This window comes from Bufo gargarizans, chromosome 3, assembly GCF_014858855.1.
Source record: "Bufo gargarizans isolate SCDJY-AF-19 chromosome 3, ASM1485885v1, whole genome shotgun sequence".
Classification (NCBI taxonomy): Eukaryota; Metazoa; Chordata; class Amphibia; order Anura; family Bufonidae; genus Bufo; species Bufo gargarizans.
The window spans coordinates 401004913-401021678 of record NC_058082.1 but is presented as its reverse complement, the minus strand read 5'-3'; the positions used below and the strand labels follow the sequence as shown (position 1 = coordinate 401021678).

At 42.0% G+C, this 16766-nt stretch overlaps 1 protein-coding gene across 1 annotated transcript in view; it reads left to right on the top strand.

Moving 5' to 3' along the window:
- Window positions 1-16160, top strand: part of GNAI3 (G protein subunit alpha i3) — a 55900-nt gene extending 39740 nt beyond the window's left edge. The window contains exons 7-9 of the mRNA XM_044288318.1: window positions 6178-6331; window positions 6448-6651; window positions 15134-16160. Coding sequence (XP_044144253.1) covers window positions 6178-6331; window positions 6448-6638 — 345 coding nt within the window. The 3' untranslated portion in view covers window positions 6639-6651; window positions 15134-16160. The remainder of the gene's footprint in view (window positions 1-6177; window positions 6332-6447; window positions 6652-15133) is intronic.
- Window positions 16161-16766: the final 606 nt, after the last annotated feature.

Below are 16766 nucleotides of genomic sequence, written 5' to 3'. Positions count from 1 at the left end.
AACAAAGCCATGTAGAGCTCAGATACCTGGTTATTTGGAGGCACTGATCTGGAAAAGGGTACAAATACATTTTTTGCTGCACTGAAATTGTTGAAGAGCACAGTAGTCTTCATAATTTTTAAATGGAAGAAATTTGGAACCAGGACTCTTCCTAAAGCTGTCCGACCCACCAAATTAAGTAATTGGGAGAGAAGGACCTTGGTAGGAGAGGTGACAAAGAGCCTAATAATCACTCTGTACTACAAAGATCCTGTGTGCAGATGGGAGAAACTTCTAGAAGGCCAACCATAATTGCAGCACTTTGCCAATCTTAGCTTTATGGCAGAGTGGCCAGAAATAAGCCTCTCCTCAGTAAAAGACACATGAAAACCTGTCTGGAGTTGGCAAAAAGCACTTAAATGACTCTCAGACTGTGAGAAACAAGATTATGAGAGCAGCAGTGGCCGAGAGACTGAGGCCAGCAGCAGCCATTTCAGTCAGATTAGAGCCAAAGCTGCAGAGTGGTTGTAATCTGACTAAAATGGCTGCTGCTGGCCTCAGGGAGTCTCTCTGCCACTGCAGAGAGACCTCATATCAACCCACTCAGACCCCCAATCAGCCCGCTCAGCCCAAAGACCCCCACTCAGTCCCCATCAGCTTAGATCAGTGATGGGCAAACTGCGGCTCTCCAGCTGTTGCAAAACTACATCTCCCACCATGCCCTGCTGTAGGCTGAAAGCTGTAGGCAGTCTTTGCATGCTGGGAGTTGTAATTCTGCAACAGCTGGAGAGAAGCAACTTGCCTATCACTGGCTTAGATCAATCAGCGGCAGCCCACAGAGTGATCCCCAGACCCCAACATGCTTACCTGTTCTGCGCCGCGGCTACTCTTCTCTCCGGCAGAAGTTGCGCTTCTCTGTCTTCCCGGCCGGCACTGCACTGTCACCTAACAGCATGCAGCGTCGGGTCATAGTGGGCGCACTACATCCTGACGCTGTACGAACTCGGGACAGTGAAGCGCCGGCCGGGGAGAGTAAGTATATTAAAGGGGCGAGCCGGGCGGAAACGAGGAGAACTGGGCCCTGGGTACAGCACTACTGCAGGGGCCAGGGGTCCACAGGCAGCCGGGCCCGGTCGCAACTGCGACCCCTGTATCTACGCCAGTGGACAACACAGTATTGGCTTAGGCACGATTCTGGGAATGTCCTTGAGTGGCCCAGACAAAGTCCTGACTTGACCCAATAGAACATTTCTGGATAGACGAAAAAAGGATTTTTATTGTGCAAAAGTAGTAAAAAATAAAATAATAAAAATTATTTTTTGGGGATGGTTCCAATGCTTAGAAGTTTAGAAGCAAATCCTTGAAATTTTTCAGAAATTTTCAAAAACCCACTTTTTAAGGACCAGTTCAGGTCTGAAGTCATTTTGTGAGGCTTAGATAATAGAAACTACCCAAAAATGACCCCATTCTAGAAACTACACCCCTCAAAGTAGTCAAAATGATTTTACAAACTTTGTTATCCCTTCAGGTGTTCCACAAGAATTAATGGAAAATGGAGATAAAATTTCTAAATTCCACTTTTTGGGCAGATTTTCCATTTTAATAATTTTTTTCCAGTTACAAAGCAAGGGTTAACAGCCATTGTTAACAGGGTTAACAGTAGTTTACAGAAACACCCCATATGTGGTCATAAGCTGCTGTACGGGCGCAGAAGGAAAGGAATGCCATACGGTTTTTGAAAGGCAGATTTTGCTGGACTGGTTTTTTGACACCATGTCCCATTTAAAGCCCCCCTGATGCACTCCTAGAGTAGAAACTCCAAAAAGTGACCCCATTTTAGAAACTACGGGATAGGGTAGGAGTATTGTTGGTACTATTTTAGGGTACTTATGATTTTTGGTTGCTCTATATTACACTTTTTGTGAGGCAAGGTAACAAGAAATAGCTGTTTTGGCACCATTTTAATTTTGTTATTTACAACATTCATCTGACAGGTTAGATCATGTGGTATTTTTATAGAGCAGGTTGTCACGGACGCGACAATACCAAATATGACAATATGAGGTTTTTTGTTTTCAGTTTTGCATAACTAAGCATTTTTTTTTTTTAAATGATTCTTTAGTGTCTCCACATTCTGAAAGCCATAGTTTTATTTATTTTTTGGGGGCGACTGTGTTGTGTAGGAGCTCATTTTTTTCGGGATGAGATGACTGTTTGATTGGCACTATTTTAGGGTGCATATGACTTTTTGATCGCTTGCTATTACAGTTTTTGTGATGTAAGGTGACAAAAAAATTGCTTTCTTTTTTTTTTTTTTTACAGTAGTCACCTGAGGGGTTAGGTCATGTGATATTTTTATAGAGCATGTTATTATGGATGCGGCGATACCTAATATGTGTACATTATTTTTTTTTATGTACAGTGCTGCCCATAAGTATTCCTACCCCAGGCAAATTTTGACTTAGTTACTTTTATTCAATAAGCAAGTAGTTTTTTGACGGGAAATTACATAGGTGTCTCCCAAAAGATAATAAGACGATGTACAAGAGGCTTTATTGTGAAAAAAAATTATAATAATTTCAGCTTTTATTTACAACTGAGCAAAAAATACAAGATGTTCCGCACTGTGGAAAATCTCAGAGGATGTGGTCGGAAGCCAAAAGTGACACCTGTGCTGGCCAGGAGGATAGTTAGAGAGGTGAAAAAGAATCCAAGGATCACCACCGAGGCCATCCTGGTGAATCTGGGCTCTGCTGGTGGCAATGTCTCAAGGCGGACAATCCAACGGACACTGCACACTGCTGGGTTCCAAGGATGCAGACCAGGCACACAAAAGCTCGCTTGGCCTTTGCAAAAGCTCATCTGGACAAAGAAGAAGACTTCTGGTCTTCTGTGTTATTGTCAGATGAAACAAAAATTTAGTTGTTTGGTCACAATGATGTTTCCTTCATTTGGCGTAAAAAAAGAGAAGCCTTCAACCCAAAGAACACCATACCCACTATCAAACATGGTGGTGGGAACCTAATGCTTTGGGGGTGTTTTTCAGCCAATGGACCAGGGAACCTAATCGCAGTAAACGGCACCATAAAAAAAAAGAGCAATACATGAGGATTCTCAATGACAACATCAGGCAGTCTGCAGAGAAACTTGGCCTTGGGCACCAGTGGACATTTCAGCATGACAATGACCCAAAACAAACAGCAAAAGTGGTGAAGAAATAGTTGGCAGACAACAACATTAACGTTTTGGAGTGGCCCAGCCAGAGTCCAGACTTGAATCCAATTGAGAATCTGTGGAGGGAGCTAAAGATCAGGGTGATGGCAAGAAAACCCTCCAACCTGAAAGATTTGGAGCTCATTGCTGAAGATGAATGGGCAAAAATACCTGTGGAGACATGCAAAAAGCTGGTCTGCAATTATAGGAAGCGTTTGATTGCTGTAATAGCCAATAATGGCTTTTCTATTGATTATTTGAGAAGGGTATGAATAATTTTGGACTAGACCCTTTTTGCTCAAATGAAAATAAATGCTGAGAAATGTTTTTTTTTTCCACAATAACGCCTCTTGTACATTGTCTTATTATCTTTTGGGAGACACCTATGTAATTTCCCATCAAAAAATGATTTGCTAGTTGAATAAAAGTAACTTTAAGTAAAAATTTGCCAGGGGTATGAATAATTATAGGCAGCACTGTAAGTTTTACACAATGATTTCATTTTTGAAACAAAAAAAATCATGTTTTAATGTCTCCATAGTCTGAGAGCCATAGTTTTTTCAGTTTTTGGGCGATTATCTTGGGTAGGGTATTATTTTTGCGGCAAGTGTTCCGGTATTTTGGATGGTGAAAATACTACAGCATGCAAAACTCAATACCAGAAAAGTTTAATGCAAGTGTGAAATTGCCCTGTCAACAGCATCCACTATCTATCCTAGTGGACAAACTAGCTACTAGCTTTTACCCCACCAATACCGGGCACCTTGGTGACACTTCTCAGGGGAAACACAGCAAACCATGATGTGCATCTCCTCCAATAGGTTTCCTGCACCATTCTAGGAGACACATACCTTCCCTCATATATGAGGCCTGTCATATATATATATATATATTAATCATTTTTATTATTATTATAATCGTACTGACCCAGAGAGTAAAGTTATGTTATTTATGCAAAAAAATGAACACCGAAAAATGTATAATTTAAGAACTCAGTGATGGTATTGCAGTTTTGTTCCCATCTCCCCGCAAAAAAGAGTTAATAAAGGCTAATCAACAAGTTATGCATATCCCAAAAAGGTGCCATTAAAAACTACAACTTGACCCTCAAAAAACAAGCCTGCATATGGCTACATCGATGGAAAAATAAAAAGGTATAGTTCTAACAATGAAATAATGAAAAATACATACATTTTAACCAGTGTCAGATCATTGGTCCTGGGCCTTTGATGATAAGGGGAGTCATAACTTTTGCCATTACTTATTGGGAAAATGTGCCAAACTTATATGGGAAGGAAGGACATGATGCTACAACCTAGATTCCATTTTTATTAGCCTTGCATTATATTCAGAGGCTAAAGTAAGTGTTCAGGAATCAAGATACCTACTGCAGAGGACCCAACATGGTGTACTAGTTAAAGTTTTTAAGTTAAAGGTTTTTTTTCCACAGTGAGAGGGCCCACTGCAGGTCCCTCACAGTGAGACACTAATATCCCATCCTGTGGATAGGTAGGCACCGAAATGTCAGTTGTGGGAAAACATCTTTAAAATGAAATTAGATAATTTTTATCCCATGTCGTATTTCAAGACAAATGGGCGCTAGACTAATGGAATTATTGTAATTTGGTGATTTTTTTTTTTTATCTATATGGATCTATTTGATCTATATGTAGCAGCACAACACCTGGCAGAAATCCAAAGAGGGTTTTTTAAGGCTTGTGGGCATGTAAAGCTAGATTTCAATTAAAGGGTTTTGCCCCACAAAAATATTCAGCACTTTTTAAACTAGCACCTGGATCTGATTGTAAATGAATGTAAGGCTACTTTCACACTTGCAGTGGTGAATGGGGCCAGAGCAGACTTGCGGCGGCACGGTGGGCTAGCGTTGGCACGGATCCGGCAGGCTGTTCCCCTGCCGATCCCTGCTACCGCAAGTGTGTAAGTAGCGTAATTAAAATTCAGTATAGCCACTGAATTATTCACCGAAATCTATCTGTATAGCGCCACCTACTGTTTGCTCTTTTTCTAAATTCTCTGTCCAGGTCACTGAGGTGGGTGCATATGCTCAGTGCTATCCTTCAACTGCTACCAGATTAGCAGAAAGGACATGTCCTCCGATCTGCGAACTTGAAATAAGGGTTCAGCTTGCCAATTCTTGTTGCAGCAATGCCGCACAATATTTCTGTAATAATAGCCAAGTTGCAAAAAAATCGGTTGGATTTATTTTGCAACTGATGCAGTCACAGCGTGTTGTATTGTGATACCATTGACTATGCTTGACATTTGCTGCAAAACATGTAGCCGTACCCTAAATCTAGCAGAGCAATTGCAGCAATGAATGGGCAGATCTGTGGATCCATATAAGGTACAGGGCTGGTTCTAGCTGTATTAGTAAAGATATTATCATGTACTAGATGGTATCAGATTTTTATTTTTTTGACATTTTTCATGGGATAACCCCTTTAACATAGGAGAATGATCTTTCAGCCACGGCCATATGTGTGAGCTCTACTCTTCTGCTGCCATTTTCACTTTTTCCCATACAACCGTATGTATTTTGTCATCCATATTTTTTGTGGACCACGTGTGCATTCCGTATTTTGCGGAACGGAACAGCTGGCCCTTAATGGAATAGTACTATCCTTGTCCGTATGCGGACAATAATACGACATGTTCTATTTTTTTGCGGAATGGAACTACGGATATAATGAAACGGAATGCATATAATGAAACGGAATGCACACGGAGTAACTTCGGTCTTTTTTTGCGGACCCATTGAAATGGTAGTTCCGTATACTGTCCTCAAAAAAAAAAAACTGAACTGACACGAAAAGAAAATACGTTTGTGTGCGTGAGGCCTAACATACAGCACATTTCTGATCGGTGCTGCTCTAGCTTTCACTCCCTCCTGTATCTGCTGGTTTCTCACACAATATATAACCTGTAGATGACGTTCCTCAGTAACAGATTTTTTTCCTCTAACAGAATCGTATGCATGAGAGCATGAAGCTGTTTGACAGTATTTGCAACAACAAATGGTTTACTGACACCAGCATAATCCTCTTCCTCAACAAGAAGGATTTATTTGAAGAAAAGATCAGCAGGAGCCCACTTACAATCTGCTACCCAGAATACTCAGGTACCTTCTGCATGTGGCACATGCCGTGGGTACTAAATCTGCATTATGATTAGCTGCTTAGATAGTGTACCAGTCTATATCGTTTAAAAATAATTTTCATTCTTTTTTTTTTCCAGGCTCAAATACATATGAAGAGGCAGCTGCCTATATTCAGTGCCAGTTTGAGGATCTCAACAGAAAAAAAGACGCAAAAGAGATATACACGCATTTCACATGTGCGACAGACACAAAGAATGTGCAGTTCGTGTTTGATGCAGTGACAGATGTTATCATAAAAAGCAACCTTGTGGAGTGTGGCCTCTACTAACCTGGGATTACAAGTAAGTAAGCATGTAAAGGTTACCATCGATACCATATTTGCCTAGTAGGAACAAACAGCAAATGTTTCCTTTTGTCTGGAGGCAATATGAATGCTTTTGCCACAACCCAGCTATTTCTTCTTACAATGCACCATCTTCAGCCCAAAATTTAAAGGGGTTCTCCTGGATTTTAATACTGATGACCTATCTTCAAGATGGACCCTCACCGATCACATACAGATGACCTAACACCTGAGAACCCTGCTGATCAGCTGTTTAAAGAGGACCTTTCACCTGTAAAAACAATGTGAACTAAGTATGCTGACATGTAGAGCGGTGCCCGGGGATCTCACTGCACTTACTATTATCCCTGGGCGTCGCTCCGTTCTCCCGTTATGCCCTCCGGTATCTCTGCTCACTAAGTTATAGTAGGCGATGTCTGCCCTTGTCCTGTGGGCGTCTCCTTCTAGGCTGCAGCGCTGGCCAATCACAGCTCACAGCCTGGGAGGTTTTTTTCTCCCAGTCTGTGAGCTCGCGCTGCGATTGGCCAGCGCTGCAGCCTAGGAGAAGGCATTGTATTATCTTTAAAGGGCTTCTGTCACCCCACTAAAGTCATAATTTTTTTTTGGGCTAATTACATTCCTTATAGTGCGATATATGCAAATAGAATGGTGTTACTTTCATTCAGCCGTTTCTTATTAAAACGAAGTTTAATAATATGTAAATCAGGTCTCTACCAGCAAGTAGGGCGTCTACTTGCTGGTAGCCGCCGCAAAAAAACGCCCCCTCGTCGTGTTGATTGACAGGGCCAGCCGCGATCTCCTCCTCCGGCCGGTCCTGTCAGCATTTTAAAAATCGCGCGCCTCTGTTCATTCGGCGCAGGCTCTCTGAGATGAGGAGGCTCGTCTCCTCAGAACTCCCTCAGTGCGCCTGCGCCGATGACGTCTTCTCTTTCGGTGATGTCATCGGCGCAGGCGCACTGAGGGAGTTCTGAGGAGACGAGCCTCCTCATCTCAGAGCGCCTGCGCCGAATGAACAGAGGCGCGCGATTTTTAAAATACTGACAGGGCCGGCCGGAGGAGGAGATCGCGGCTGGCCCTGTCAATCAACACGACGAGGGGGCGGTTTTTTGCGGCGGCTACCAGCAAGTAGACGCCCTACTTGCTGATAGAGACCTGATTTACATATTATAAAACTTTGTTTTTATAAGAATCGGCTGAATGAAAGTAAGTAACACCATTCTATTTGCGTATATCGCACTATAAGGAATGTAACTAGCCCAAAAAAAAATATATGACTTTAGTGGGGTGACAGAAGCCCTTTAACATAGCAAAGACGGATCTGTCTTGACGGATCCGTTTTCTATTGTGCCCGTTTGGCTCAGTTTCATCAGACAGACCCCAAAATGCTGCAAGCAGCGTTTTGGTGTCCACCTCCAAAGTGGAATGGAGACTGAACTGATGCATTCTGAGCGGATCCTTTTCCATTTAGAATGCATTAGAATGCAAACTGATCCGATTTGGACCGCTTGTGAGAGCCCTGGACGGATCTCACAAACGGAAAGCCAAAACGCCAGTGTGAAAGTACACTAAGTCCTCCCTTGCATAACGGAAACGGGACTGATCTGTTTTGCAACTCATAGACTTCTATTATGATGGAATGAATAATGGAATTCCTCTAAAGGCATCCCGTTATGCATTCCGTCATAGAATCGCGTTATGGTCCGTGGTAACGGAATCCATAACGCAGTTTACCTTTAATCAACAAATGAAGTGTGAACGAATTTCATAAGCGGAAATTCGCTCATCTCTAATTATAATAGATTAGACCTGCTATGTATGAGGTGAATTTTTGAGAGGCTTCGGGTCTCACTCAAGGACTATACTGGCATTTGTTCTAAGAACTCCATCCATTGCTGGTTGGGTGTAGGCCCAGAATCTCTCTCCCTCTTTTCGCTGACATTTAAAGTTTTGCCGGAGGGAGGTGTTTGTATGTCACTGAAATAGCCCCTTCTCCTCCCATGGTGCTGAAATATAGTCCAGAAGACCATGTTCTGAACCTCAACAGCATGCCTCATCTGCAGAAATGTAAAAAAGTGACTCTATAGAAGATCAGATATGCTCTGCAGTCGTTCAAATAATTGATTTAGAAGTATTAGATCTTTTCGTTCACATGGTGTAAACCACTCTAAATATTTCTGGTAATTTAGACTTCCTCCTAAGGAACGAGCGTATTAAAACCGGATATCTGTAATGGCTCTTTTGCTTTGTGCCATACCTTTACCATAAATGCCAAGATGGGAGACATCCCCGGGCATGATAACCTGTTGCCTGGGCCACTAGTCCACCAACAACTCCCAACTCATCCATTTGGACCCACCTTTTAATCTATTGCAACTAGCATGTCGGGATATATAAAATAATGTAGGTAGACGACCTGCTATTTCGTTTTTCCCTCTGCAAGGTCTCGTTTTATTTTGGCAAATTCTCTTTTCCAGTATAAAGCCCTAAATGTACCCTGGATCTTATAAAAAATAAAATAGTGGGAGCCATATCGCTGTGTTGTGCAATAGGTACAGAAGTTGCGGTATCTGTAACCATTATATGGATAAATGTATCTAAAAGTGTGATTCGAGTAACATCAATGTAGTCATTTCAGCACATGCAAAACATGGCTTAAGTTCCCATACAGAGAATCACTCTCACAATCTGGCCTGTTAGACAGATACATGATGTAAATTGTAGTAAAGGTAATGTTTTTACCAGTGACTGTATTTGTAAGTTATCCGCTCCCTTCTGATCCTCAGCTGTGTCATGTGACCAGCACTCTGACTTTCCCACTGGCGCAGTGTCTCATATGTGAACAGAAAATCTGTTTACCCATTCATTCCTGTGAGAGCCTTAAAGGGGTTATCCAGGAAAAGATATTTATGACATCCTCAGGATAGGTTATCAGTATCAGATCTGCGAGGGTGCAACACCCAGGACCCCCCCCCCCCCCCCCCCGATCAGCTGTTAGAAGAGGCCTTGAGTGTCGCACCCTCTTCCTAGGCCAGTGACATGACTGTACATCAGTCATATTGGCCTAGCTGCAGCTCAACCCCATTCAAGTCAATGGGGCTGGGCTGCAGTACCAAGTACTGCAACTATAAGATATATGGCGCTGCCGGGAGTCTGCATCGCTCACCAGAGCTCCGGCTTATCCTAAGGATAGACCTTCAGTATGAAAATTCTGGACAGCTCCTTTAACCGTATAATGGGAAGCTGGAAAAAAAAATTCAAAATGGGGTGGATTTGAAAATGCAAACCTGCCAAAGGTCTATGGGTTTTGTTTTTACGGCTTTCACTATGCGGTAAAACTGACCTGTTCCCTTCATTCTCTGGGTCAGTACGATTACAGTTACCACATTTGTATAGTTGTGTTGTAATATTGAAAAAATAAATAAAAAATATGGACTCTGACGCCCATAACTTAATTTTTTTATATCTTTGGATCTGTGCAGGGTGATCTGTACTTTTAAGTGATTCCAGTGATATTTGGGTGTCTATGACTTTTTTTAAAAACTTTTTTTTTAAGTTACTCTAAGTAACTAGAAAAAGCAATCATTAGATTGCCATTGGTATGTAGTAATGGATTTTTATCTATTATTAAATACACAATTGCTGTTTGCAGACATTAGCCCAAAGTGTATGCTGTGTGATATAGCTGGCACCCAGTAGCTATGTTACTCTCCCCACTGCAGAGCAGGTGCCATCCGCCGTAATAGTACAGCAGATATGTCGGGAAGGAGTTAAGTAATAAATGTTGGAATGGGTATACCAATATGAAGATCTCCCTTTGAATCCAAAAATAAAAAAATTCTGCAGGTTTGGATCTGACAGGGAATTGCAGCCTTAGGCCTCATGCGCACGACCGTGCCGTTTTTTTGCAGTCCGCAAACCGCGGATCCCCAAAAAACAGAAGCCGCCCGTGTTGCCTTCTGCAATGAACAGAACGCCGGCAATATTAATGCCTATTCTTGTCCGCAAAGCGCGGGGCCACGGAACGGAGCCACGGATGCGGACAGCACATGGAGAGCTGTCTGCATCTTTTGCGGCCCCGTTGAAGTGAATGGGTCCACATCCGAGCCACCGAAACGGTCGTGTGCATGAGGCCTTATAAGAAGAATAAAAGAGCAAGTGTGTCATCAGTGTGAGACTTCAAATTAAGTGACTTTAGATTCAGGGACTTTAGGATGGTACTGCATTTGTTTATAATTTTTATTCCATTGTATAATTTACCTTGTTTTTTTTCTGGGGTAATCTCTGTTTAGCAAGTATGTGCTCCATGATTGACAATGCAGTCCAGTGCAAACAGCCGTTTGAGATTGCATATTGCTATGTAAAATATTAGCAAATTGCACTTTTGGAAGCCCAGATCCTATATCTAAATGGGCTAAATGCAACCTTGCGATACCTTGACAATATGGAAAGGAGTTTGCTGCTCACTGAAGAGGGGACTAGGAGTGCAGGGCAGGCCAGAGAGGTGCTGGTAGTTGGAGATTCAGTTGTTGAGGGTACGGATAGGGTGATCTGTCACAAAGACTCGGAACATTGAACAGTGAGTTGTATTCCTAGCACTCGAGTTCAACATATCCTGGATTGGGTTGATAGATTACTGAGAGGGGCTGGTGAAGACGTCGTGGTGCACATTGGCAGCAATGACAGTCAGAGATAGGTGGAGGGTCCTTAAAAATGATTTCAGGGAATGAAATACTACCTGTATCACGAGCCACACCAGAAAGGCAGTGGGAGATATGGAAGGTAAATAAGTGGCTCAAGAACTGGTGTAAGAAGGAGGGGTTTGGGTTCCTAGAGAACTGTGCTGACTTCTGTCAACTACAAGCTCTACCATAGGGATGGGCTTCATCTCTAATGGGAGGGTTGTTTTGGGGTAGAAGATGGCTAGATGGTTGGAGGAATGTTTAGGGACTGAAGTAGTGGGTAATTACACCATAGGAGGGGAAGATAGTGACAAGGTGAAGTAATGGAATTGGGGGTGTAATGGACAGATCGGACTAGAACAGTTCTTAAGTAAAAGTGTAGGGTAAAAAATATATAAAAACCTCTTATGTGTACTAATGCCAAAAGCCTGACCAATGAAATTGGTGAACTGGAATTGGTAATGTCTGAGGAGGACTATGTCATAGTGAGAATAACTGAGACATGGCTGGATGATGGCTATGACTGGGTGGTTGACATACAGTGTTAGGCCTCTTTCACACGGGCGTCACGGATTTGGGCCGGATAGGATGTGGGTGCGTCGTGGGAAAATGCGTGATTTTTCCACGCGAGTGCAAAGCATTTTTATGCATTTTGCACCCGCGTGAGAAAAATCTGCATGTTTGATACCCAGACCCGAACCAGGACTTCTTCACAGAAGTTCGGGTTTGGGTTACGTGTTGTGTAGATTTTATTTTCCCTTATAACATGGTTATAAGGGAAAATAATAGCATTCTTAATACAGAATGCTTAGTAAAATAGTGATGGAGGGGTTAAATTTTTTAAATAAAGTTAATTCGCCTTAATCCACTTGTTCGCGCAGCCCGGCTTCTCTTCTTTCTTCTTTGAGGAAAAGGACCTTTGGTGACGTCACTGCACTCATCACATGGTCTCTCACATGATCCATCACCATCCTGATCATCTCGTAGATCGTCATCTTGCGATTTTCACGCAACGCACAAGTGATGCATGAAAATCATTGCTCATGTGCACAGCCCCGTAGAAATGAAGGGGTCCGGATTCAGTGCGGGTGCAATGCGTTCACCTTACGCATTGCACCCGTGCGGAAATCTCGCCCGTGTGAAAGAGGCCTTACAGTCTGTTTAGAAAGGATCTTAAAAAAATGGAAACTAAAACCTTTTGATGTCATAAAAAAAAAACAACAGGTCCTTGTCAATAACTAAAGACAATTACCTTAACCAAATGGTACAGGACCAAACTAGAGAGACAGCTTTACTGGACTTAGTATTAAAGGGGTTGTCTGATCTCCATAATTGAATGCCATCCTGTAGTAAAATTCAAAATTAGGTACTTACCAAATACATTACATTTTTCAGAAGTGCCTTGTTTTCCTGTTGGGCCTCTCCTTCCCCCCCTCTTTATTTACTGCCTCTTTAGGCTAGTGGCCGGAGGGGAGTGCGCATAAGCGTGCAAGCGTTGTAGCTCCCGCTCCGGCCACTGCTCTGCAGTGTCTCTGAGCTCAATGGAGGAGTAGCCCTGGAGCCGTTCTATCCTGGAACACACAGCAAAAGCGGCTGCGATGCTCTGAAAAGATTTTCAGGGCTTAGACAGTTCCCTTGCTGTAAGGCATTGGGAGCGCGCACATGCAGGCCAGTGGTGATATAAAAATCACACCGTGCTGCTTGCCTGTCAATAAAAATAAAATTCTCGCTCTGGCTCTGCTGAAGAGGTAAAAGAAGTTGAGACAACCCTTTTAACAAATAGATCTGACCTAACAACAGACATGTAGGATGCAGAAATTGGGGTCATAATATAATAAACTTTCAATGGTCATTCAAAATGGTGTTTATTCAGAGAGGCACAAAAACGCTCAACTTCTGAAAAGCAAAATTTAACCAGCTTAGTGAGGCTATTATTCTCACTAACTGGGACAATGTCCTCAAAAGTTAAAAATGCAGCAACAAAATGGGATATTTTTGAAAAAATCCTAAACTCATTGTGAGAGGTACATACCTTGTCAGGAACAAGAAATGTGAAAGGGGCAATAAATGACAACAAAAAAAAAAAATTAAGTTACCAACATGGGAAGGTAGTGAAGAAGCACTAAAAATCTATAAGGAAGACAGAGATTCATTGTCAAAGAGATTAAAACTAACCTTAGAAATGAATAGAGCATGCTGGGAGTCGTAGTTTCACCACAACTGGAGTGCCGGAGGTTAGCCATCTCTGCTCTATAATGACAGGGTCTGTTCGACAGGATAGGCGCTTAGTAAATGTAATGCCAATATTCAAAAAGTTGTCAAAAACAGAGCTCAGAAACTTTAAGCTGGTAAGTCTAACATCCTGTTGTGACTAAACTGGAGGTCTGCTAATAGATGCTATCTTGGAGTACCTCAATGAAAATAAGTGTAACGCTGTAACAGCATGGGTTTGTGAGGTATCTGTCCTGTCAGAGTAATTTAATCAGTTTCTATGAGGAGGTAAGTTCTAGACATCAATGGCTGTCATCTATTTTGACTTCCCCAAAGCATTTGACACTATCACATAAAAGGTTAGTATATAAAATGAGAATGCTTGGAGTGACTCAGTGATAGAAAACAGAGGGTACACACTCAGATTGGGTCACTGTCACTAGTGGGGTACCTCAGGGGTCAGTATTGGGCCCTATTCTCTTCAATATATTTATTAATGATCTTTATAGAAGGCTTGCATAGTAAAATATCAATTTTTGCAGATGACACTAAACTGTGTAAAGTAATTAACACGGAAGAGGACAGTATACTACTACAGAGCGATCTGGATAGTTTAGAGCAGGCATCTCAAACTCGCGGCCCTCCAGCTGTTGTAAAACTACAACTCCCACAATGCCCTGCTGTAGGCTGATACCTGTAGGCTGTCCGGGCATGCTGGGAGTTGTAGTTTTGCAACAGCTGGAGGGCCGCGAGTTTGAGATGCCTGGTTTAGAGGCTTGGGCTGATAAGTGGCAGATGAGGTTTAACACTGATAAATGTAAAGTTATGCACATGGGAAGGAATAATGCAAATTAACCATACATGCTAAATGGTAATACACTGGGTAACACTGACGTGGAAAAGGACATATGAGTTTTAGTGAACAGATTTAACTGTAGAAACCAGTGTCGGGCAGCTGCTGCCAAGACCAATAAGATAATAGGTTGCATCAAAAGGGGCATAGATGCGCATGATGAGAACATAGTTTGGTCACTTTATAAGTCACTAGTCAGACCACACATAAAGTATTGTGTACAATTATGAACTTCGTTGCACAAGAAAGGCATAGCACAGTTAAGGCTACTTTCACACTTGCGGCAGTGTAATCCGGCGGGCAGTTCCGTCGTCAGGACTGCCCACTGGATCCGCCGATCTGCCGCTGACTGAAAGCATTTGTGAGATTTTCTTTATTAAAAGACAAGAAAAACTATTTAAAGTAGTATCTTTGTGATCATACTGACCCAGAAAATGCAGGGCACATGTCGCCATGTCAAGAAGTGGTTAAATTGGCTCCAAATGGGATCTATATTGCTCATGTAAAAGGTGCTTGTTAAGCATATTTACCTAATTAAATGGGGTATTACAGTAACCCCTCACCCACCATCACAGAAGGTTGTGGTTAGATTTTCATCAGTTATAAATCCTTTAATATAGTGGCGTATGATGAAAAGCTGGTTTTGCAAAGACCCTAAACCCTCACAAGATGTCATCTAGGAGTCTGTGTGATGCAGTATTATAATTTTATTTTTCTGTCTTCCATTTACTTTTCAGGTAATGAAAGCCCTGATGGCTGGCTAATTCTGGGGCCCTGCTATATGAGGGATGTGGTATTACTCTATGCACAAGCAACCCTGTTCCTCTCTGGAGGTCCTCCTTTCTCCCCTTGCATATGCAGTTTCCACCATGATGTGACTCTCCTTGGCCAGAACTGTGAGCTGCTGTCCTTTGATGTTACCACTATCTCAACATTTCAAGTATTCCATCATTCTGAATGGCTGGACTGTTACCGATCGACACTGTCCGCACTAAGAATCTTCCTCTTCAGATGCTGATTATTGAATCTGAAGAAACGGCAGTGTTATGGCACAGCACTTCTTTGAGACTCTGTGTTATGATACCTACTACAGTCATGATGTGACAACAGTTGCCAGTCCCAGTGTTGCATTTATCTGTCTCCAAGTTTTTCTTTATTTTATTTGTTATTTTTTTTGCAGTGGGAGATTATATTTATGTTGTGGACCGAGATCAGTGATACTTATTCTTGCTCTCACCATGGTGGGTTACACCGATAAGCCTAATGAATTTTATACTTAAACCATTCCCAGCACTGAGTAGTGTCTTTTGCTTGGCATCTACTATATGTGAACCATATCAGTTCAATTCCATTATTTAAGCTACTCCATTAGCCACAAAGCACTTTCTCTCAAATTCGTATTTACCCAAGTGTCCTTTCCCTGGCTTTTGTCTTTTTTATTCATATGTGTTGGTGCCTTTGCTGCTGTCATAGCCTACAGCCACTTACCTGCGAGCCCCACGTCTTTTTGGGACCTGTGGTTTCCAGCCTGTTCACCTGCTCAGATGCATGCCTTTTATATGTCTGGTGCCAAACACCAAGGTTATAGATTTTACGTTTTGTTGTAGCTGTTATTTTCATGCGTGCTTATAATTGACCAATTACAGTGGGTTTTTAAACACCTAACTTTTTTTTTTTCTATTTTGCACACACGTACACCTAATTTCTCTGCACTCCGCGCACACATTTTTATTTGTATACAGTATTAAAATGGTGAGACTTGTACAATGCGTTGTGTTTTTATTGCTTTCTTTGTCTACAGTGTGTTCCCATAAAACACATTGGCCCAAATTTTCTAATGTATCTGTGAGTCTGTCTAAAAAGTGGCGCAGATTGGTGCAGTTTGGTACAACTGGGGCTTCTCCAATTTTTTGACTTTGAAAAGGGACAGCCTAATATGCACTATTATGTGCCACAACGCTGGCGTAATTTTCTGTCTCAAAGCCAACCAATAGCTGGCACAGAGTTAGACAAAAGTGTCTATCCCTGCAGCATATTTATTGTCCAGCATAAGGCATTGAGAATTTTGCCCAGGTCTAAGGAACCCAAGTTTATGCCATCTATAGGATTTGAAAATCTGCCACTTTACTTCATTTTGTAATATGTCATTATACGTCTAATTGCAGGAATGTATATTTACCAGATCATTTCCCTGTCAAAGGGCAGTTTCACATGAGCTCATAAAGTCCAGGGCTAAACACTGCTCCTATGACAGATGCAATGGGTTCCTGCCCGACCTTGAATCTACTGAACTGTACTCACTTAATGTTATAAATACAATTCAGTAGAGCCATGGTCAGACTGGAATTCACATCATTATAAATCATTATA